General features: G+C 48.0%; 1 protein-coding gene across 4 annotated transcripts in view; it reads left to right on the top strand.

The window, feature by feature from the left end:
- Positions 1 to 23430, top strand: part of KANSL1 (KAT8 regulatory NSL complex subunit 1) — a 143812-nt gene that overhangs the window by 87028 nt on the left and 33354 nt on the right. For 3 of the 4 annotated variants that reach the window (XM_075350308.1, XM_075350309.1, XM_075350307.1), the window contains 8 exons: positions 5804 to 5945; positions 6102 to 6224; positions 7522 to 7583; positions 10297 to 10459; positions 20082 to 20241; positions 20970 to 21131; positions 21287 to 21454; positions 21535 to 21686. In XM_075350308.1, coding sequence (XP_075206423.1) covers positions 5804 to 5945; positions 6102 to 6224; positions 7522 to 7583; positions 10297 to 10459; positions 20082 to 20241; positions 20970 to 21131; positions 21287 to 21454; positions 21535 to 21686 — 1132 coding nt within the window. The remainder of the gene's footprint in view (positions 1 to 5803; positions 5946 to 6101; positions 6225 to 7521; positions 7584 to 10296; positions 10460 to 20081; positions 20242 to 20969; positions 21132 to 21286; positions 21455 to 21534; positions 21687 to 23430) is intronic. The other variant, XM_075350310.1, reaches the window with a different exon arrangement.

Raw genomic sequence — 23430 nt, forward strand, 5'->3', positions numbered from 1 at the left:
CCAGATGTCACTGCTCATTTAAAGGGGAACTCCAGCAGTGGCAGTGCAGGGCACAAATAGGGAAGCCCAGGTAACCAGTCATATGGTGAATGTCAGAACTATGGGGGAGGAAGAAGCCCTAAACCACTTCTAACTAATGGAACATACTGAAGCTGTATGTGGCTGGCTTACTGCAATGTCTCTTATCTATGGCTGGTTTACCCCAGAGCTGCAAACATCTGGACAAAAGGCCTGATAATGCCATGTCTGCACAGTGTCAGGAGGGAGCACACAAGCCCAGAAAACAATGTGTATTTTAGTCCTTCACTATCTCCCTGATTCCAGATTACTTTCTGAACCATGAACTATAGGTTTGGGGTCACTGGTCTAGTCCTTGAGCTGAGACCAGGTGGCACCAAAACATGATTGGCTCTTCTCTATAGGTCCCTGAGCTCATGAAGCCCACCAGTGTGACGGTATCATGGCTCTGATGTTCCATGACCAGGTTTCGGAGGGTGTCCCCTTGATCAGGGCCTACTTCTCGGTGTTAATGATGGCGGTCATTGCGGGGCGAGTTTTGTGCATTCATTCATATGGGTAATAAATCTATTGCAGACGTCTAGCCGGCTCGTGTGTTTTCCAATGCGCCACCTAGTGGTTCATCCAAAACATGAGCCGCAATAGTCCCCCCAGACCTATACCTGCCTGCCATTAAGGTGTGAGGGCGTCCTGACAGATATATTTACTTCTTACCTCAGTCAGAATTCCATTCTCCATGACCTTGGCTGTCGCTTATCTTTTTCCCAGCAAGCGATTGTCCTCTGATATCAGCTGATTTCTTTTTTTCCTAGTCTTTCTGCAGTGTCTTGATGTCCGCAGGCCTCCTTATCAGTAGGTCTATTTATAGCCGCTGCCATGTCTTTCTACTTTGGGTGTTTCTTTTTATTTCTGATATTCTTAGAATCCGTATCGCAGACATTACTCAAATTAATGGCTTTTTACTTGCACCAAACCTGTCCCAGGAAACGTGCCGTCTGATCTGTTGGCACCGACTGTGACTGTACCAGTGTAGCAGAGCTGAGCTTGCTAGTTTGCATTTGTGATGTGTTTTTCTGGAATTTTACATGGGACTGCACGTAAACCAGGATGTTACCTAGCTTGACGCAGCTACATTCACTACATTGTATGTGGTGCAGCACAGTCTTTGGGTGCGGCACATGATTTGTGATCAAATTCGCCAGGAAGCACCTGCCTGAACGCGTCAGCTCTGCTACATCTGTTTATCATTGATAGCAGCCTGTGTGGTGGTGGTTGGCAACCTCTGTCACTGCAAACCAAAAAGGGACAATTTTTTTGAAGGTGGATCACAATGTCTGTTTATGAAGTGGAAGTTCCTTATTTTTTTTTTTTTTTTTTAAACCTAAAGCGCTTTTATTTTTATTTTTTTTTTTTTTTCAATTTGTTTTGCATCTTCTTTTTATTTTCTTTTTTTTTTTTTTTACATAAACACGCTGAAAGACACCCAACATCTTTTGAGCCTTCCCAATGCTTTCTATTGTAACGCATTGATCAACTTTCAACCAAAAAACACCAGAAGAATGGACCAGTCACATTTTAACCACTCCGGCATTTTTGGAGACCTGAATCGGTTAAAGGGAATCTGTCACCAGGTTTTTAACACTTAATCTGAGAGCAGCATAATGCAGGAGCAGAGATCCTGATTCCAGCTATGTTACTTACTGGGCTGCTTAGTGCAGTTTTGATCTACTGCTGGGGACCTGTCACCAGGTTTTTCCCTTATGAGCTGCTGCCACCACCACTGAGCTCCTATATACAGCATATTAGAATGCTGTATATAAGAGCCCAGGCCGCTGTGTAGAATGTAAAAACACCTTTATAATACTCACCTGAGGGCGGTCCGGTCCAATGGGTGTCGCTGCTCTCTGGTTCAGCGCTTCCATCCTCCTTCTTCTAAGGCCCGTGTGCATGACTCCGTCCTATGTCATCCACACTAGCCGACATCTAGGTCCTGTGCAGGCGCACTTTGATGTGCCCTGCTCAATGTAGATCAAAATATTGTACTGCGCAGGTGGGCTTTGACCTTTCCTCGCGCCTGCACATTATAGTACTTTGATTTGCCCTGAGCAGGGCACATCAAAGTGCGCCTGCACAGGACTGTAATGCCGGCCTGGGCTTTATAGGAGGATGGAGATCACAGCAGAGAGGAGGCGCCGGATCAGAGAGCAGTGACACCAATCGCACCGGACCACCTCTTAGTTTAGTATTTTTTACATTCTACACAGCGGCCTGGGCTCTTATATACATCATTCTAGAATATTGTATATAAGAGCCATTGGTGGAGGCTGCAGGTTATAGTCACAATATCTGGTGATCGGTTCCCTTTGAACAGTGATTTTATCATTACAGGACTACTTGGCGTGCTGACTGTACTCCAGCATATTCATGAGCTCTGTATAACTGATAGATCCGCAGCAGAGAAAACATTGATTTTGTCAAAATGACAGCAAACGGCTCAGTAAGCGACACATCGCTGGAGTCGGGGTCTCTGTCTCTACATTATGCTGCTCTTAGATGGGGGAGCAAAAACCTGGTGACAGATTCCCTTTTAAAAGACTTTCCAAAGACTGAACATCTGATCACCAAGTTGTTTGTACATGGAAAAGAAGTGTAATACTGGGGAAGTACTACTACTCCTAATACCTGTGTGATACCGGAAAAGTACTACTACTCCTATTACCTGGGTGATACCAGGAAAGTACTACTACTCCTATTACCTGGGTGATACCAGAAAAGTACTACTACTCCTATTACCTGGGTGATACCAGAAAAGTACTACTACTCCTATTACCTGGGTGATACCAGAAAAGTACTACTACTCCTATTACCTGGGTGATACCAGAAAAGTACTACTACTCCTATTACCTGGGTGATACCAGAAAAGTACTACTACTCCTATTACCTGCGTGATACCGGAAAAGTACTACTACTCCTATTACCTGGGTGATACCAGAAAAGTACTACTACTCCTATTACCTGGGTGATACTGGGGAAGTACTACTACTCCTAATACCTGTGTGATACCGGAAAAATACTACTACTCCTATTACCTGGGTGATACTGGGGAAGTACTACTACTCCTATTACCTGGGTGATACTGGGGAAGTACTACTACTCCTATCACCTGGGTGATACTGGGGAAGTACTACTACTCCTATTACCTGGGTGATACTGGGGAAGTACTACTACTCCTATCACCTGGGTGATACTGGGGAAGTACTACTACTCCTATTACCTGGGTGATACTGGGGAAGTACTACTACTCCTATTACCTGGGTGATACTGGGGAAGTACTACTACTCCTATTACCTGTGTGATACCAGAAAAATACTACTACTCCTATTACCTGGGTGATACTGGGGAAGTACTACTACTCCTATTACCTGGGTGATACTGGGGAAGTACTACTACTCCTATTACCTGGGTGATACCGGAAAAGTACTAATACTGCTATTACCTGGGTGATACTGGGGAAGTACTACTACTCCTATTACCTGTGTGATACCAGAAAAATACTACTACTCCTATTACCTGGGTGATACTGGGGAAGTACTACTACTCCTATTACCTGGGTGATACTGGGGAAGTACTACTACTCCTATTACCTGGGTGATACTGGGGAAGTACTACTACTCCTATCACCTGGGTGATACTGGGGAAGTACTACTACTCCTATTACCTGGGTGATACTGGGGAAGTACTACTACTCCTATTACCTGGGTGATACTGGGGAAGTACTACTACTCCTATCACCTGGGTGATACTGGGGAAGTACTACTACTCCTATTACCTGGGTGATACTGGGGAAGTACTACTACTCCTATCACCTGGGTGATACTGGGGAAGTACTACTACTCCTATTACCTGGGTGATACTGGGGAAGTACTACTACTCCTATCACCTGGGTGATACTGGGGAAGTACTACTCCCCTTACCGGTATGATCTCAGTACATTAGTATACTCCTGAAGCCCTATAGTATTGTTGTTCTCCCCCTCCATACGTATATAAGTGTAGTATTCTGTCTGCCGTTACATCCAGGGGTCTCGTTTGGTACACATGACCACAAGGAACGATCCCCTCTGCTCAGTGCTTTTGTACGATGTTGAACACCCACCATGGTGATAACATCCCACCCTGGGGTATCCTGCGGAGGAGACCGGCACGTGATATACTGTGTGTCCAGAGTATACAGCCTGTGGTTTTCTGTTACAAAATTCCCTGTGTGCTCTGACGGCCATAGCAGAGGCTGGAATGTCACAGGTAGGACATCCCCAAGCTATGATCGGATTTTTTTTTTATTTTATATTCCAGATGTTCTGGAGCCATTAAAAAATGCAACTTTTTTCATCTTGATTAAAAACTCCCTACCGTTTTGTGTCTGCAGCATCTGTGCAAATCTTGGTGTCTCCATGGTAACCGTCCATAACAAGAAGGAAAAAAAAAAGACATTAAAATGGTATTCCAGCCTGAAGTCTTATCTACCAAAAGCCCCTCATACCCATTAGATATTTGTCTGCTTGAAGGATGGATCCTTCTGTGTACACAGGATGCTTGGCCCGGTGCTCTGTGTCCTCCGTGGGAGCTGCGGTCAGACATCTCTAGCAGCCCCTGATCTCCCAGAGAACAAAAGGTGCAGGCGTTGGAAATCCATGTGCTCCATCCGTCTCTCCCCGAATATCTGTCGGGAAAGAGTCGTAGGCTCCACATACATTGGCATCGTCTGGTTCACCTAACTGTCATCTATGGGCCCCCATTCACATTAGACTAATTTCAGCCGAACCTGCCCATATCGTGTGTGTGTGTGTGTGTGTGCACCGACCGACTAATCAGGGGAGATTGGGAATGTCTGACTGCTGATCACCTGACGACTCGTCCGCTGGTGGCCCTCAAAGTCTGAGCTCCTGTGTATGGGAGAGATTGCGGTCATGGCTGTCAGCCACCAGATGTCTGGGGCCTTAGTAAGTAATTAAATTCTGGTTTGATAGTGCTGGACCACTGAGACTTTTCTGATTGCCAAAAGTGAGATCCCGGTCGCCCCCCCCAGCGAATATCTGCCGGAGTGAGTGAAGTGGGGATTAGGCAGGGAGCGTCCATGTCTCTGCCGCCGACTGCTCTTAGTTTTCTCTCCAGTCGTGTATAAATGGCTGACTGTCCAGTAAAGCCGGAGTGGGGGTGGTGTAGATGAGGGTGGGCAGATCTTATCTCCGGAGGGCCGTCATGTGACATCTGTTGTCTCTATTCTCCCTGTGGTTGCTGCATGGGGCCTTGGACGAACTGTACAAGATTTTTTTTTTCATTTTTTTTCCTTAGTTTTTGCTCTTCACTCTTTTCACCCAGCTTTTCCCTCCTGACGGATCCTCTTCCTAGCTATGAAGATGTATATATGAGGGGGGTTTGATGGAGGTGGTCAGGTTGCCCACACTAGCGCTGACTGCATCCATATACAAATATCATATGGAGCTACGGGGGCCGGAGGTGCTTTCCGGACGAGTTGCAGCTTAAGGCCATGATTTAATCGTCTCCATGCAGATAATTGTTGGCGCGGATTCTGCAGAGCAGCTCTTTGGTCTGGTGAGCGTCCTGCTGCCTTGTTGCTTTGTGGCGCTGTGATGCTGCTGCAGGAAAAGCAGGTGCTCAATGAATTAGTAATGGCTTGTAATCTCTTGTTCCTTTATTTTTTGGTAAATATCTCTTCTGTTTGTTGGGGTGCCATTAGTAATGCTTTACTGCTTCTGTTCCTCCAGGAAGAGGCGCTGTGAATGGGTTTGGGCTCAGGAGCGAGCAGACGTGGTGAGTCGGTGGAACTGGCTGCAGGCGCACGTGTCTGACCTGGAGTATCGGATCCGGCAACACACAGACTTCTACCGCCAGCTGCGAGCAGGGAAGGTGAGCGCGGAGAGTCACCCGGGACAGCACTTCTCTCTAGTTTGGTGACAGCCAGCGCCGCAGGGCGTCATGGGACCTTCTTGTGTACCGACTTTACTCTCCCTGATCCTTCCACCTCTGCAGCTACAAAACCCTATGTACTCCTTCTGTCTGCAGGGCCAGGTTGTCCTTGGAGATGCCAGTCCGGCAGAAAGTAACACAGGGGACCCCCTACAAGCTTCTCCGACAGATGCAAGAACAGCCGCATCCACAGCCCCTTCACCGGACACTGAAAAAAAGGTGAGACCGACATAGACGTGCTTATGATATTAAAGGGGCTGTTGGCTCATGTCTGACCATTAGATTAACTTGAAGCCCATCTGGACAACCCACCGATTATATCGTGACCACTTAAAACCATATAAATTAGTTATTTAGTGAATGGTTACCCAAGATCTCCGGGCATAGTAGAGCTCTTACATCATCCTGAATTTTGGAGAATTGCCTAAATAGCAATTCTCCTTTGTAATGTTACCCATATTTTAAAAGGGTTACGAGTAACAATTGGTTCCCTTTCACAACAGTCTGTAAAGAGGCTTTAAGTACAACTCTATGCGTGCCCTGACAGGCACCTTGCTGGGAGTTGTGGTTATGTTGGAGATTCCTGGTTTCTGGAGCCCTTGTTAACTTTACATTCTCATTGTGCTATTACGTTCCCGTGACATGCCCCCGTCCCTCTATATAACACACATTATGCTCCCGGGGAGGTGTATACTCCTGTACTTCATCTTGGAATCTCTTCTTGAAGAATCTTATGTCACTTTACAAGTCCTGAGGTGTCCTACCTGCCAGCGAGCATATGCTCCATCCCCATATAATGAGGGAAGCTTTTATTTTAGCTATTGTCATGCATCCTATAATCTGCTTTCTCACACCCCTCCCATCTGGTGTAATTACTGCAGCATATTTCCCATCTTCTGGCAGTGTAGTGGTCAATGTAAAGTCACTGGGGCCTGTGCTCCCTCTGCTGGCCATTAGTGAAGCTGCAGCCGCTGGGTATTAATGCATGACTCAATTCCATGTAACTGCTCGAATGTCTGGAGATTTCCTCATCTTTACAAGTGCACGACCTTCCGAAGACGTGGATTAAAACTGCGCTGCTGGAGATGAAAGAAGATCCAAATCGCCGGATAGTAGATAAGGCTGCTTTATACAACGCGTTTCGAAGGGAAATCCACTTCATCAAGAAATGCATCGAATTACCAATAATTCAGGGCATTTACTAGAAACGCGTTGTATAAAGCAGCCCCATCCACTATCCGGTGATTTGGATCTTCTTTCTTCTCCAGCAGCGCAGTTTTAATCCACGGTTTCTCCTGGTTCCTGCGTACTGCTCCATCCTCTGGGCTTGTGGACCTTGCGGCAGCTGGATTTTACCTTTTTACTACTGGTTATGGGTAACACAACCTCACACAAAGTGAGCACATAACCAATGCAGTATTCCCCTATATATTTGGATTAGACTTTATTGCGCTTGTTTGTCCCCAGCAGTTCAGTTGTGCACGACCTTAACACTTCTCCCATTTACATTCTGTAGGCTGATCCTGGAGCGACAGAGGCGAAAATCCTTCAGAAACCCATCAATGGAGTTGTTAATATGTGAGTATGAGTTATTTGCTATATATGTATAACTATGGCGCCTTGTGAAAGTATCACCCCCCCACCCCCTTGGCTTTTTACCTATTTTTATTTTGTTACCTAATTCACTGTATTTATGTATTTTTTCATGAACTCACTATTATGTATATATTGATTTATATTATTATTATTATTATTATTGTTTATTTATAGAGCACCATTGATTCCATGGTGCTGTACATGAGGGGGTTACATACAGAGTACATGTACACGTTACAATAGACAGACTAGCACAGGGGGAAGAGGGCCCTGCCCTTGCGGGCTTACATCCTAAAGGATTTTGGGGAGGAGACAGTAGGTGGGGTGTAGGTTGGGCGGCAGCTCCGCACGGTGGTGGGGCGGCAGCTCCGCACGGTGGTGGGGCGGCAGCTCCGCACGGTGGTGGGGCGGCAGCTCCGCACGGTGGTGGGGCGGCAGCTCCGCACGGTGGTGGGGCGGCAGCTCCGCACGGTGGTGGGGCGGCAGCTCCGCACGGTGGTGGGGCGGCAGCTCCGCACGGTGGTGGGGCGGCAGCTCCGCACGGTGGTGGGGCGGCAGCTCCGCACGGTGGTGGGGCGGCAGCTCCGCACGGTGGTGGGGCGGTGAGGTCATTGTAGATTATAGGCATTTCTGAACAGATAAGTTTTCAGGGTCCGTTTGAAGTTTGCAAGTGTAGTAGATAGTCTGACGTGTTGAGGCAGTGAGTTCCAGGAGACTGGGGATGCTCGGGAGAAGTCTTGGAGTCGGTTGCATGAGGAGCGAATGAGAGAGGAGGATAGAAGGAGATCTTGGGAGGACCGGAGGTTACGTTTTGGAGTGTAGCGAGAGATTAGTTCAGAGATATATGGAGGAGACAGATTATGGATAGCTTTGTAGGTCAGTGTTAGTAATTTGAATTGGATACGGTGGAAGATTGGGAGCCAGTGGAGGGACTTGCAGAGAGGAGAAGCGGGGTGGTATTGAGGAGAGAGGTGGATCAGTCGGGCAGCAGAGTTAAGGATGGACTGGAGAGGGGCGAGTGTGTTAGCAGGGAGACCACAGAGGAGGATGTTGCAGTAGTCGATGCGGGAGATTATGAGGGCGTGCACTAGAATTTTTGTAGATTGGGGATTGAGGAAAGGGCGGATTCTGGAGATATTTTTGAGTTGAAAACGGCAGGAGGTGGTGAGGGATTGGATGTGCGGTATGAAGGACAGGGCAGAGTCAAAGGTCACTCCGAGGCACCGAACTTTGGGTGCTGGGGAGAGCGTGATGTTATTAATTGTAATGGATAGATCAGGTGGAGAGTGCAGGGGAGATGGAGGAAAGATGATCAGTTCAGTTTTGGCCATATTGAGCTTTAGGAAGCGAGAGGAAAAGAAGGAAGATATAGCAGATAGGCACTCTGGGATTCTGGACTTTATATCACATCCTTTGATATCCACTTGGATGTTTATTAAATAGAGAAGTTTTTAACTTATAAATGTTTTTTATAATAATTTTTCACATTGGGAATTCATTAATTTTTCTATTTCAGTGCCACGAGATCTAAGTTATACTCATTGCCAATGTATGTAAAGCGCTGTGGAATTAATAGCGCTATATAAATGAATAAAATTATTATTAATTTATTATTGTATTTATTTTTTACTTATATTGTCAGACTGTTTATCTGAATTCATTCCAGCCCTGCTGCATTACAGTGAAACCTCGCTTAACGAGTAACCCACTTAACGAAAATTTCGCTTAACAAGCAAAGCTTTCTGTAAATTTGTAACCCGTTTTACGAGAAAGCTTTGCTGTACAAGCGAAATCCTCACCGCACACACTTCGGTTCCATACATCCACCGCGCTCTGACCTGCACTTGCAGTCCACACAAACACACACACACATGTATACACACACACAATACATTTTTATACACACACACAATACAGTATTATGCTCACCTTACCTTCCGTTCCACCGCCGGCCTCATGGTTCTTGTAGTCCGCCAGCTCATTGCGACATCCTCACGGCGAACTAAAAGACCCAGGAGGCCGGCGATGGAACGGAAGATAAGGTGAGCATAATGTGTGTACCTTCAGTTCCATCGCCGGCCTCCTGGGTCCTGTAGTTCGCCGCTCCACTCCAGGCTGTGCATAGGCAACCATAGCGACGAAGCAGGAAGTTCCCCTGTCAGACGCTACTCAAAGGCAGCACGCTGACCAATCAGAGGCAAGCAACTCCTGCCTTTGACGTCAGCGCTCTGGCAGCTGAAGTTCCTCCCTCGTCGTTATGGTAACCCGATACACAGCCCGTACTGGTGAACAGCAAGTCACAGGAGACCGGCGAGGGAACGGAAGGTAAGGTGAGCATAATGTGTGTTTGTGCGTGTGTGGAATGACACAATAGGGGACCTGAATGGGACATTTAACAAGTTGTGGAACGAATTGTCTGCATTGCAATGATTTCCTATGGGAAATCTTGCTTTGCTGAACGAGTAACTTGGTTAACAAGCACACTCCCAGAACGGATTGTTCTCGTTAATCAAGGTTGCACTGTATCTGTATTTATTCACCCCTTGCCTTTTGTGTATGTTTTTAATTTATATCTAATAAACATTGTTAATTTTTAAGATCTCCATTTCTCTTTGGTTTTTATGGAGTGTGTATTATTTGTCCTTTTGGGTTAGTTATCTATGGATAATGCTGCATGTGTTCGATCTCCCAACAGGCTCCCGTCCCGCTCTAGCTCTGAGCTGGAGGAGCAGACGCCCAGTAAGCCGGCAGCCTCCATGGGTGACAACAGCTGTGTGTGCGCAAGAACACGACCTGTCCTCCACTGCAAAAGGAGGAGGGTGGTGAGGCCAGACAGACTTCTGCCCCTCCACAGGAAGGTAAGGGTTAAATGTGGAGATCATGGCATAATCTTGTCCAGCAAAGACACAAATATTATATAGCAATGCTATGCAGGAAATTTCAAGCCGGTCCATGCGCTATATGGGCATATTGGGACACCTATGGGAGCTTTTATGACTTCCCATTCTATATCCATAGACATAATCTGGATAGATTGACCTTTCTATCTAGAACGGTTTCTCCTCTTCTGGGAAGATTTCGGAGGGGTCTGTTGGAGGTTTTGATCACAATCTCCGTTCTAGATTTTTCCTAGTTTTATGCAGTTAAGGTCAGGGCTCTATGTGGTCAGTCATTATCTTACTTCAATTTTCCACAATCATGGGAAACAGAAAAAGGCGTTCCACAAAGTGTTCACAAAGTTGGAAGCTACAATTATCCAGAATGTCTTGTATTCTGAGGCATTACGATTTCTCTTCACTGGACCTAAGGGACCTGGACTGCCCCCCTGAAATACATCCCATAGAATTATCCCTCCTCCACCAAACTTTTCCTTGCTTGACTGCATTGTCCCAGCTGGCATTCACCAACCAAGACTTGTCCATCAGATGCCGGATAGAGCATGGTGATCCATCACTGCACGGACCAGATTTCCACTGCTCCAGTGGCGGCTGCCTTACACCACTCCATCCTGCACTTGGCATTGTGCTTGGTGATGTAAGGCTGCACTGCTATAAAAACCCATGTCTTGAAGCTCCCAGCACATGATTTTTGTGTTGATAATGATTAACCCTTTAAGGATGTGGCCAACTTCCATTTTACGCTTTTGTTTTTTCCTCCCCTTCAGAGAGCCATCATTTTTTTTCCCCTCCAACATAGCTGTATGGGGGCGTGTTTATTAGGGGATAAGTTGTAGCTGTACCTGAAACTATCATTTTTCCATACAATGGTACATGCTATGTTTTTTGTTTTTATCATATTTTTCATGGTAGTTGCGGTGACTAAAAAAATGGCAATTTGGGCATTTCTGTTTTTTCTTTCTTCACAATATTTTAAAGGGTAAGCAATTTTAATATTTTGATGCAGTTCCGGTGTCCGACATTTAACATATTAACAGTAGGAACTGGCTGCTAGAGGCAGATACTGGCTGTGGAACACAGCCATCATCTGCCTTGTACAGTGCAAGCTCTGCCTGCTTTATACACCCGCACTTGCTCTGACGTCATAGGTTTTGAAGGGCCTCATTCCTGAGGGAGTTTTGGATTTCTACAGTCAGCAGAGCGTTGGTGACTTTTCTGTCCCCTGCTCCTCAGCACTCTGTGACCCCACTCTGTAACTTTACGTGGTCTGTATGGCTGATTTTGCTCCGGTTTCTTCCTCTTCATATATCAGTCACAGGCAGTTATGGAATGTTGAGGGTCATGTACTAATTTGTTACCAGCGTGGTCCTGTAATAGGGCGTCACCGGTGGATCAGTGAGCTCTTTTAGAGCGACCCATTTGTTCTCAAATGTTAATGCTGACTGTATGACGAGGGGATAGATATTACACACCGAGGGCAAAGGGACTGAATGACAAACCTGAGAAGAGATGTGTCCCAATACTTTTGTCCATGGAGTGCATTGGGGTTTCTATAGGCACCTACTAAGTGATCCTGCAGTTTGTGGCTGGGACTGATCATAGCTTGTTCCACTGCCTGGCGACATTTCTTAACAATCATGATAATGTGGAATTTCTCTATCTGACACTAGTATATGGCTAGGGCCACATGTGTCCACCTGTCTTGGACAAGTCGTGTGACCTAAGAAGTAACTGGATGGCTGTCACGCAACTGTTTTTACAATTTGCCATATGTTAAAAAAAAATAAACAAAAAAAAACAAAGCCTAAACCTCAGCAAAGCAAATTACAACTGCAATCAATGACATGTTAGGTGTTCTGGCAAGGGTCATAATTATTATTATTATTATTATTTATTATTATAGCGCCATTTATTCCACGGCGCTTTACAAGTGAAAGAGGGTATACGTACAACAATCATTAACCGTACAAGACAGACTGGTATAGGAGGAGAGAGGACCCTGCCCGCGAGGGCTCACAGTCTACAGGGAATGGGTGATGGTACAATAGGTGAGGACAGAGCTGGTTGCGCAGTGGTCTACTGGGCTGAGGGCTATTGTAGGTTGTAGGCTTGTTGGAAGAGGTGATAATTGTATTATGTCACCTGCCACAGTGACAGATCCAGCTCTGAAAAGTGAATCTTAGGCCACGTGCACACACTGAGTATTGTGTGAGTATTTTACCTCAGTATTTGTAAGGCCACGTGCACACACTGCGTATTGTGTGAGTATTTTACCTCCGTATTTGTAAGGCCACGTGCACACACTGAGTATTTGGTGAGGTTTTTTTACCTCAGTATTTGTAGCTAAAACCAGGAGTGGAACAATCAGAGGAAAAGTATAATAGAAATACATTACTTTCTTCAGCGCTCTATTGGGAGACCCAGACGATTGGGGTATAGCTACTGCCCTCTGGAGGCCACACAAAGCACTACATTAAAAGTGCAAGGCCCCTCCCCCTCTGGCTATACCCCCCCCCCCGTGGTATCACGGGTTCTCCAGTTTTAGCTTTGTGTGCGAAGGAGGTCAGACATTCCATGCATAGCTCCACAGATTTTAGTCAGCAGTAGCTGCTGACTATTTCGGATGGAAGAAAAGAGGACACATATAGTGTCCCCAGCATGCTCCCTTCTCACCCCTGGATGGTGTTGTAAGGTTGAGGTACCTATTGCTGGTACAGGGCTGGAGCCTGTCATGCTGTTTTCCTTCCACATCCCCTTGTAGGGCTCTGTGGAAGTGGGATCCTGCCGGCCTCTCAGCTCTGATGCCGGGCTCCATCCACAGACCCATTAGAACCTGATGGAGACGGAGCAGGAGTACGATCAGGGACAGGCCCTGCATCATACAGGTACTCTGTGTCCCCGGCAGGCACAGACACACTCCGGGCTGGCTGGGTGTTGTAGTGCGCCGGGGACCGCAACGTGGAGTTGGTGTCCCTACAGATTACTGGGGGATTGTTTGTGTTTGGGAACGCAGCGCCGACCCCCTCTGGACCGGGCGGCGCTGCTGTGACTTGTGGTGCGCCGGGGATCCGCCGTCCGCGCTTTTACGGCGGCGGCGGTTATAAATTTAGTCCCCGGCTTTTTGGGCCTAGGACGCCGGCAGCTCCGTTTCGTTCCCGCCCCCACCCTGTCATTCAGGGTAGGGGAGAGACGCTGTTCGCTAGCAGCGACGAGGGCTGGAGCCTGATTTACATGCTCCAGCCCTCTCACTTGGCACAGAGGGAAGCAGGCTTCCCGCTCTTGGCCAGGAACGCCCAGGGCCCGCCCCCCTTCCTCTCTAGAGACGCCGGCAGCCATTACATGCATGCCTGGCTGGAGGAAGGACGCAAGGCTCTGGGAGACCTGGACTAGGGGCTATCTGGCGACCACACACCCGCTTTTTAAGCGGGCGGTAAGCGATTTTTCTGTGCTGGTCCCTCTAGTGCCTCACTGTGTGTCAGTGTACTGGGTACATATATATAGATATTGTATTTCTTGCACTGTGAGGTGCGCTTCTGGCTGCATATCCCAGATCGCTCTGTGGAAGCAGCAACATGTCATCCTCAAAACGCAAGGCGGCCAAGGCAAAAAGGGCTGTGTATACTGCGTGTGCTGCATGTGGGGCTAATCTACCAGCAGGCTCCGATGACCCCCATTGTGTGCAATGCTCCGACCCGGTGCTGCTTCGCCAGCCGGAGTCAGGAGAGGTAGTGACCCAGGCTGAGACGCTTGTAAGTTCTGCCCCGGTGACAGGGACGGACTTTGCAGTTTTTGCAGATAATATGTCTGTATCTATGGCAAAAATCCTTGAAACCTTGCAATCTATGCATGGGGCTCAGTCTCTGGGCACGGAGAGGCCTCAGTCCTCAGGTCCCCCTTACTTGGAATGTATCCAGCCCACAGGGGGGTCCCCGGCTTCACAGGCCGAGGATTATGACTCAGATGATGGCCCCAGCCACCCTAAGCGAGCTCGCTGGGAAAGACCCTCGACGTCTTCACACTGCTCAGGGTCTCAGCGCAATCAGTCTCCCTGCGATGTGTCGGATGAGAGTGATCAGGAATCCACTCCTGGAACCCCTCTCAACCTGGATACCCCGGATGGGGATGCCATGGTAAACGACCTTATCTCAGCCATCAATAGGCTGTTGGATATTTCTCCCCCAGCCCCTTCAGCAGAAGAGGCGGCTGCGGAGCAGGAAAAGTTTCGTTTCCTTTATCCCAAGCGTAAATTGAGTGCTTTGTTAGATCACTCTGACTTCAGAGAATCAATCCAGAAGCACGACGCTCACCCAGAAAGGCGTTTCTCTAAACGATCTAAAGATACGCGTTTCCCTTTCCCCCCTGAGGTGGTCAAGCGCTGGACACAGTGTCCAAAGGTAGACCCCCCGATTTCCAAACTTGCAGCTAGATCCATAGTTGCAGTGGAGGATGGCGCTTCACTTAAAGATGCCAATGACAGACAGATGGACCTTTGGTTAAAATCTGTCTATGAAGCTATCGGCGCGTCGTTTGCTCCGGCATTCGCAGCCGTATGGGCACTCCAGGCTATTTCAGCTGGCTTAGCAAAAGTGGATGCTATCATGCATCCAGCAGTGCCGCAAGTGGCGCACCTTACCACGCAGATGTCGGCGTTTGCGTCTTACGCTATCAATGCGGTCCTAGAATCTACCAGTCGCACCTCAATGGCGTCCGCCAATTCGGTAGTTTTGCGCAGAGCCTTGTGGTTAAAGGACTGGAAAGCAGATGCTGGTTCCAAAAAATGTTTAACCAGTTTGCCTTTGTCTAGAGATAGACTGTTTGGCGAGCCATTGGCTGACATCATTAAGCAGTCCAAGGGTAAAGACTCCTCTTTACCACAACCCAGAACATCCAAACCTCAGCAGAAAAAGTGGCAGCAGAGGTTTCAGTCCTTTCGAGGTTCGGGCAAGACACCGTTTACCTCGTCCAAAGGGACTCAGAGGACGCAAAGAAACTCAGATTCGTGGCGGACTCACACACGCCCCAAGAAAGCAAATGGAGGTACCGCTTCCAAAGCGGCTACCTCATGACTTCCAGCCCCCCCCTCCGCATCGCCGGTCGGGGGCAGGCTCTCCCGCTTTTCCGGCATTTGGATGTCACAGGTCAAAGACCGGTGGGTGACGGACATTTTGTCTCGCGGGTACAGAATCGAGTTCAATTCTCGTCCTCCAGCTCGGTTCTACAGAACCTCCCCACGTCCAGACCGAGCAGATGCTCTGCTGCAGGCGGTGGATTCCCTAAGAGCGGAAGGAGTGATTATCCCAGTCCCTCCTCAGGAACAAGGGCAAGGATTTTACTCCAATCTCTTTGTGGTTCCAAAAAAGGACGGCTCGTTCCGTCCTGTTCTGGACCTAAAACGGCTCAACAAACATGTGCACGCCAGGAGGTTCCGGATGGAAACCCTCCGCTCTGTCATTGCCTCAATGTCCAGAGGAGACTTCCTTGCCTCAATAGACATCAAAGATGCTTATCTCCACGTGCCAATTGCTACAGAACATCAACGTTTTCTACGTTTTGTGATAGGAGACGACCATTTTCAGTTCGTAGCTCTTCCATTTGGTCTGGCGACAGCCCCACGGGTCTTCACCAAGGTCATGGCGGCGGTGGTAGCAGTCTTGCACTCTCAGGGACACTCGGTGATCCCTTACCTAGACGACTTATTGGTCAAAGCTCCCTCTCAGGAGGCATGTCAGCACAGCCTGAATGCTACGCTGGAGACTCTACAGTCTTTCGGATGGATCATCAACTTTCCAAAGTCGATCCTATCACCGACTCAGTCACTAACGTATCTTGGCATGGAGTTTCATACTCTAGCAGCGATAGTGAAGCTTCCGCTGGACAAGCAGCGGTCACTACAGACAGGGGTGCAATCTCTTCTGCAGGGCCAGTTGCATCCCTTGCGGCGCCTCATGCATTTCCTAGGGAAGATGGTGGCAGCCATGGAAGCAGTTCCCTTTGCGCAGTTTCATCTGCGCCCACTTCAATGGGACATTCTCCGCCAATGGGACGGGAAGTCAACGTCCCTGGACAGGAAAGTCTCGCTTTCCCAGACGGCCAAAGACTCTCTACAATGGTGGCTCCTTCCCACCTCATTGTCTCAGGGAAGATCCTTCCTGCCCCCATCCTGGGCAGTAGTCACGACAGATGCGAGTCTGTCAGGGTGGGGAGCAGTATTTCTCCACCACAGGGCTCAGGGGACGTGGACTCCGCAGGAGTCCACCCTTCAGATCAATGTTCTGGAGATCAGAGCAGTGTATCTTGCTCTACTGGCCTTCCAACAGTGGCTGGAAGGAAAGCAGATCCGAATCCAATCGGACAACTCCACAGCGGTGGCATACATCAACCACCAAGGAGGGACGCGCAGTCGGCAAGCCTTCCAAGAAGTCCGGCGCATTCTAATGTGGGTGGAGGACAGAGCATCCACCATATCCGCGGTTCACATTCCAGGCGTAGAAAACTGGGAAGCAGACTTCCTCAGTCGCCAGGGCATGGACGCAGGGGAATGGTCCCTTCACCCGGACGTGTTTCAGGAAATCTGTCGCCGCTGGGGAGTGCCGGACGTCGACCTAATGGCATCCCGGCACAACAACAAGGTCCCGGCATTCATGGCGAGGTCGCGCGATCAAAGAGCTCTGGCGGCAGACGCCTTGGTTCAAGATTGGTCGCAGTTTCAGCTCCCATACGTGTTTCCGCCTCTGGCGCTCTTGCCCAGAGTGCTACGCAAGATCAGATCCGAGTGCAGCCGCGTCATACTCGTCGCTCCAGACTGGCCGAGGAGGTCGTGGTATCCGGATCTGTGGCATCTCACGATCGGTCGACCATGGTCACTGCCAGACCGACCAGACTTACTGTCCCAAGGGCCGTTTTTCCATCAGAATTCTGCGGCCCTGAACCTGACTGTGTGGCCATTGAGTCCTGGATCCTAGCATCTGCTGGATTATCTCAGGGAGTCGTTGCCACAATGAGACAAGCTAGAAAGTCGAATTCGGCTAAGATCTACCACAGAACGTGGAAGATTTTCTTGTCCTGGTGCTCTGCTCAGGGAGTGTCTCCCTGGCCATTTGCATTGCCCAAGTTTCTTTCCTTTCTGCAATCGGGGTTAGAAAAGGGCTTGTCGCTCAGCTCCCTTAAAGGGCAAGTTTCGGCACTATCCGTGTTTTTTCAGAAGCGTCTAGCACGTCTTCCTAAGGTGCGCACGTTCCTGCAGGGGGTCTGTCATATTGTGCCCCCGTACAAGCGACCGTTAGATCCATGGGATCTGAACAGGGTACTAGTTGCTCTCCAGAAGCCGCCCTTCGAGCCTCTGAAGGAAGTTTCCTTTTCTCGGCTGTCGCAGAAAGTGGCGTTTCTTGTTGCGATCACATCGCTTCGGCGAGTGTCTGAGCTGGCAGCTCTGTCATCTAAGGCTCCCTTCCTGGTGTTCCACCAGGACAAGGTTGTGCTGCGCCCCATTCCGGAGTTTCTTCCTAAGGTCGTATCCTCTTTTCATCTTAATCAGGATATTTCCTTGCCTTCTTTTTGCCCTCATCCGGTTCACCGGTATGAAAAGGCCTTACGTTTGCTAGATCTGGTGAGAGCACTCAGAATCTACATTTCCCGCACGGCGCCCATACGCCGTGCCGATGCACTTTTCGTCCTTGTCGCTGGTCCGCGCAAGGGGTTGCAGGCTTCTAAAGCCACCCTGGCTCGATGGATCAAAGAACCAATTCTAGAGGCCTACCGTTCTGCGGGGCTTCCGGTTCCTTCAGGGCTAAAAGCCCACTCCACCAGAGCCGTGGGTGCGTCCTGGGCATTACGCCACCAGGCTTCGGCTCAACAGGTGTGCCAGGCAGCTACCTGGTCCAGTCTGCACACTTTCACCAAGCATTATCAGGTGCATACCTATGCTTCGGCGGATGCCAGCTTAGGTAGAAGAGTCCTGCAGGCGGCAGTGACACCCCCGTAGGGGAGGGCTGTTTTGCAGCTCTAACATGAGGTATTTATTTACCCACCCAGGGACAGCTTTTGGACGTCCCAATCGTCTGGGTCTCCCAATAGAGCGCTGAAGAAGAAGGGAATTTTGTTACTTACCGTAAATTCCTTTTCTTCTAGCTCTTATTGGGAGACCCAGCACCCGCCCTGTTGTCCTTCGGGATGTTTTTTTGTTGTTTGCGGGTACACATGTTGTTCATGTTGAACGGTTTTTCAGTTCTCCGATGTTATTCGGAGTTAATTTGTTTAAACCAGTTATTGGCTTCCTCCTTCTTGCTTTGGCACTAAAACTGGAGAACCCGTGATACCACGGGGGGGTATAGCCAGAGGGGGAGGGGCCTTGCACTTTTAATGTAGTGCTTTGTGTGGCCTCCAGAGGGCAGTAGCTATACCCCAATCGTCTGGGTCTCCCAATAAGAGCTAGAAGAAAAGGAATTTACGGTAAGTAACAAAATTCCCTTCTTTATACAGACGCCTGGTCCCACAAATAGTCAGATCCCATAAATACTGAGGTAAAAAATTCACCAAATACTCACTACACGTATGCACGTGGCCTTAAAAGAGGTGTCTGTACATGGCCTTTAAAGGAGGTGTCCACGTGAGCATGTGCCCTTAAAGGGCGTGTCCACACAGGACACATTTGTCATTTAGGCACATTGCCATCATGGTGGGGGTATTCTGGTAAGAGGGCAAAGCTGCTCAAGGATTTTGTGCCCTGAGGAAGTGACTATATACGACATGGCCACGTGATCGTTCTCTGGGAGCCGTGTAATACTACAGGACACATGGCAGCAGCTTTCCCGGGTGGTCAGTGGAGCATCACTGGCACTGTCTTGAGAAAGGGGGTACTTCATAATTTCTGTTTAATACAAAGGATCCTCTACATTTTAATCCAATCCATGTGATCCTATTGCTCATCATAATTGTCCTGGAGACTTTCCCCTCCCCCACCCTATGTATAGTGCTGAGCTCCCATTGCGCGGTCTGTTCCCTTTCTATCCTCCATTGCGGAAACATTAACTGTGATGTTTAGAAATGTGGAGTCCGGGGCCGCTGTCTGCTCCATTTCTGTCAGATACACTTGCAGAACTCACAATGGACTCTTTAGGACGAGCTACCTGTACGTATTTGGGTGTAGGTGTGTCTTTGTGATTGCTCAGTAATGAAGTCTGTGCACACACCACTTAACTTGAAAGCCAGGGTCTCTACAACAGCCGGGGTCAGAGTGCTCTCCAATCCCGGCCTTTTTGTCTACAACATTTTCTCGCTCCTGGTGATTACTGTGCAAAGAGTAGTACCCTATACACAGTCTAGATACATACATTGCATGTGTATAGTTTTTATATTTTGGGTTTTTGTACGCTTGTGTGGGTTAAAAAAGCAAAAAAAAGTTTCTCTCCCATCTATGAAATAGTATAAATGTGTCATTGTTGGGCAACTTGTAGTGACTCAATAGCCGTAAATAAGGAAAATGAATCATTGTTTGTGGTGGGAAACCTGGATGTTTATCGCCCTCTGCTGGTGAGCAAGTGTTAACATCGGTGTTTTTTTCTCCTCCTCCTTACCATCTGCACAGGTTCAGCGCAGTGTTCCTCGGCCCTGTGAGGTTTCCTCATCGTGTGTCATGTGTGCCACTTACCCAGGGGTCTCATGCCAGTTTCCATACAGTGATCCACTATCAGAACGTCTGACCCTCATGGATCCAGCTATTCATCCTGTACTGTCCTTTCCCGCTGGTGAGTGTAAGATTACTGGAGAATATACAGATGTAGCATGCTGTGGGAATGGCCTGAGACCGGCACAGATAGGCATAAGTGACAGTGATGCACCTTCTAATCTGGATCGGCCTCCACTAGAGATGGTGGAAATCGATTCATAGGTCCCAGTACAGCGGCCATCTGTGGCCATCAAACAGTAGCCCTACACACTGCCTCTTACATTTCGGCATTCCTGGCTGTTTTTCTAATTAGCCAGCCTGGCATGACCTCATAGTCATACAATATCGTGACAGCCCGGCTGATCAAAGGGGCAACCATGGATGCCAAGAGGTGGTTCTCAGATGCCCCATCCATTGGCTACAGATTACTGATGTGGCTCTGGTCTGGGTTCTGCGACTTGATTCGCACCATCTTTAGTCTCCACTATTGTGACAAATCTCATAAATCACAGCAAAGATCCCATAATGCAATATTTTTTGCTTCATTATGTTTTTGAGAACATTTTTTCCCAATAGTACACCCTGCAACTCTCGGGAAATGCTCCAGAGGCTGCGGGATGTTGGGAGTACGGAGAATCCAGAGCACATCCTATGAATAGACTAGAACACTTTCTAGATATATATATATTCGAAATGATGCTAATATGGGAAGCACTAAAACAAGGCTGGAAAGACATATGCTGGCACTTGTAGTTTCCCGGTACATTGATGTGACCAGAGCTGATGACCATCTTATCTCTGTATTAGATGTCCCTGTTGGTCTGCGACTTCACTCCCTACTTCGTTCACACAACAAGATGGAAAGACTAAAATCAAGCAAAAAATTAAAACATCGACCCCAAAATCAAGCCCTCTCCACCTCGGAAGGTCCTCGTACAGACAGAACGGCCGGACTCTTCCATTCTCACAGTAAGTGTGATGGCCCTTCCTTCATATGTTGTGCATGAATGTGATTATGGCGTGTGGCTCTTCAGCTGTTGTGATGCCACAATTACCAACATTTCACAGCAGCTGAAGAATCGCTACTTTCGGACCGGTCCTTAAATCTTTTCTTCCTGTTTTAGGACTCTCTGTCCATAGGCCTTCTCCAGAAAACCTCCTGAAACAGCACTTGGAGCCCTTACCACGCACCTTAAAGTTTGAGCGCATGTCATCTCTAAAGCCGGAGCGCACACTCTCCCTCTCTATATCTCACAACAAAAAGAGGCATTATAGTCCCCTGGAACGAGATGGTAAGATTGGCCGCCAGTGTTACCTGTAGTCGCAGCCTCTGGCCACTAACCTCGGAGATTCTCCCATTTTGCTTTGTCAGCAGGAAGGCATGACATGGAGAGTGGTAGGTCCAGTCCTGGTTCCGAAAACCTTCCCGGCATGTCTCATACGCCTTTGTCTCGACAACAGTCAACTCTTTCTGAAGGGACAAGTTCTGCATCGCTCAGCGCTGCTGCTGCCGCTGCGGCTGCGGTACGTGGTGGCTTACTTGTTTCCAGTTCTGTTGTGCCAGGCTGTCATCATTGCATACAGGGAGCTTTTGGCTTTTTAGGCTGGAGCTATTTGGCGACTTTGGCTAATACACAGGACATGCCGCAAAACATTGCTTTATGTCACAGCTACATTGAAGTATAAATAATGCAAGCAAATGGAGTCACATTTCACCTTGCAACCTGCAGGGAACCATAACAAACAAGTCCAAAAACCTAAAGTAACGATTACACAAAATTCCTCCACCTGGAGTGGGAACCTCAAGATGTGCGACATTGTACAAAACCAAGAAACACTTTTTTTTTTTTATTTTTTTTTATAGGAAGAGTGCCACACCTGCCTATGGGTTGTCTGGTATTGCAACTTAAGCGGGCTTTACACACTGCGATATCGGTCCCGATATCGCTAGTGTGGGTACTCGCCCCCATCTGTTGCGCGACACGGGCAAATCGCTGCCCGTGCCGCACAACATCGCCCAGACCCGTCACACATACCTGCCCGGCGACGTCGCTGTGACCGGCGAACCGCCTCCATTCTAAGGGGGCGGTCCGTGCGGCGTCACAGCAACGTCACTGAGCGGCCGCCCAATAGCGGCGGAGCTGAGCGGGACGTAACATCCCGCCCACCTCCTTCCTTCCGCATAGCAGCCGGGAGGCAGGTAAGGAGAGGTTCCTCGTTCCTGCAGCGTCATACGGAGCGATGTGTGCTGCCGCAGGAACGACGAACAACCTCGTTACTGCTGCAGTAATGATTTTTGAGAATGGACGCCCATGTCACCGATGAGCGATTTTGCACGTTTTTGCAACGATGCAAAATCGCTCATCGGTGTCACGCGCAACGGCATCGCTAAAGCGGCCGGATGTGCGTCACCAATTCCGTGACCCCAACGAGTTCGCATTAGCGATGTCGTAGCGTGTAAAGCCCCCTTTAGTCCTTCTAAAAGTGGCCAAGATGCAATATTGCACACAAAAGTGGCGCTGTTTTTGGCAAAAAGTAACCTTTTTATATTTTTTTGGACAACTTTTAACCCCATCACCCCAGGCGAGTTTCCATTTTTTTTTTTCTCTCCCCTTCTTCTGAGAGCCGTAACTTTTTTTTTTTTTTTTCGTCAATCATGCCGTATAAGGACTTGTATTTTTGCGGGATGAGTTGTACTTTTAGCTAAAACAATTAGTTTTACCATATAGTGTAATGGAAAAGTTGCAAAAAAACCTGCACTTGCATGATTTATTTTTGGGTATTCACCGTGTTCACTATATGGTAAAACTGATGTATCTGTTTGATGCCTCATGTCGGTATGAGTTCGTAACTACCAAACATGTATAGCTTCACTGTTATCTTAGGGGTTCTCATTTTTCGGGATATGCGGCACATTGATGGCATTTTGCACAGATGCTATGTTTTGATCGCCTGTTATTACATTTTGCGCAAAATTCGGGATGACCAAAAAAACTTAAATTTGGCGTTTGGAACTTTTTTGCCACTATGCAGTTTACCGATCAGGTTAATTGATTTTATATTTTGATCAAGCATTTCTGAATACGGTGATACCAAATGTGTAATATTTTTTTTTTTTTTATTATTTTGTTTTAACCCTTTAATTTTCAATGGGGTGGATTTGCACTTTTATCTTTTAATTTTTTGTTTTCTTTTTTTTTTCTACTAGTCCCTCTAGGGGGTTATAAGGATTAGTAGTCTGAACGCTCATTCATTTTTCCTGATCAAA

Source organism: Anomaloglossus baeobatrachus, chromosome 5 (assembly GCF_048569485.1).
Source record: "Anomaloglossus baeobatrachus isolate aAnoBae1 chromosome 5, aAnoBae1.hap1, whole genome shotgun sequence".
Classification (NCBI taxonomy): Eukaryota; Metazoa; Chordata; class Amphibia; order Anura; family Aromobatidae; genus Anomaloglossus; species Anomaloglossus baeobatrachus.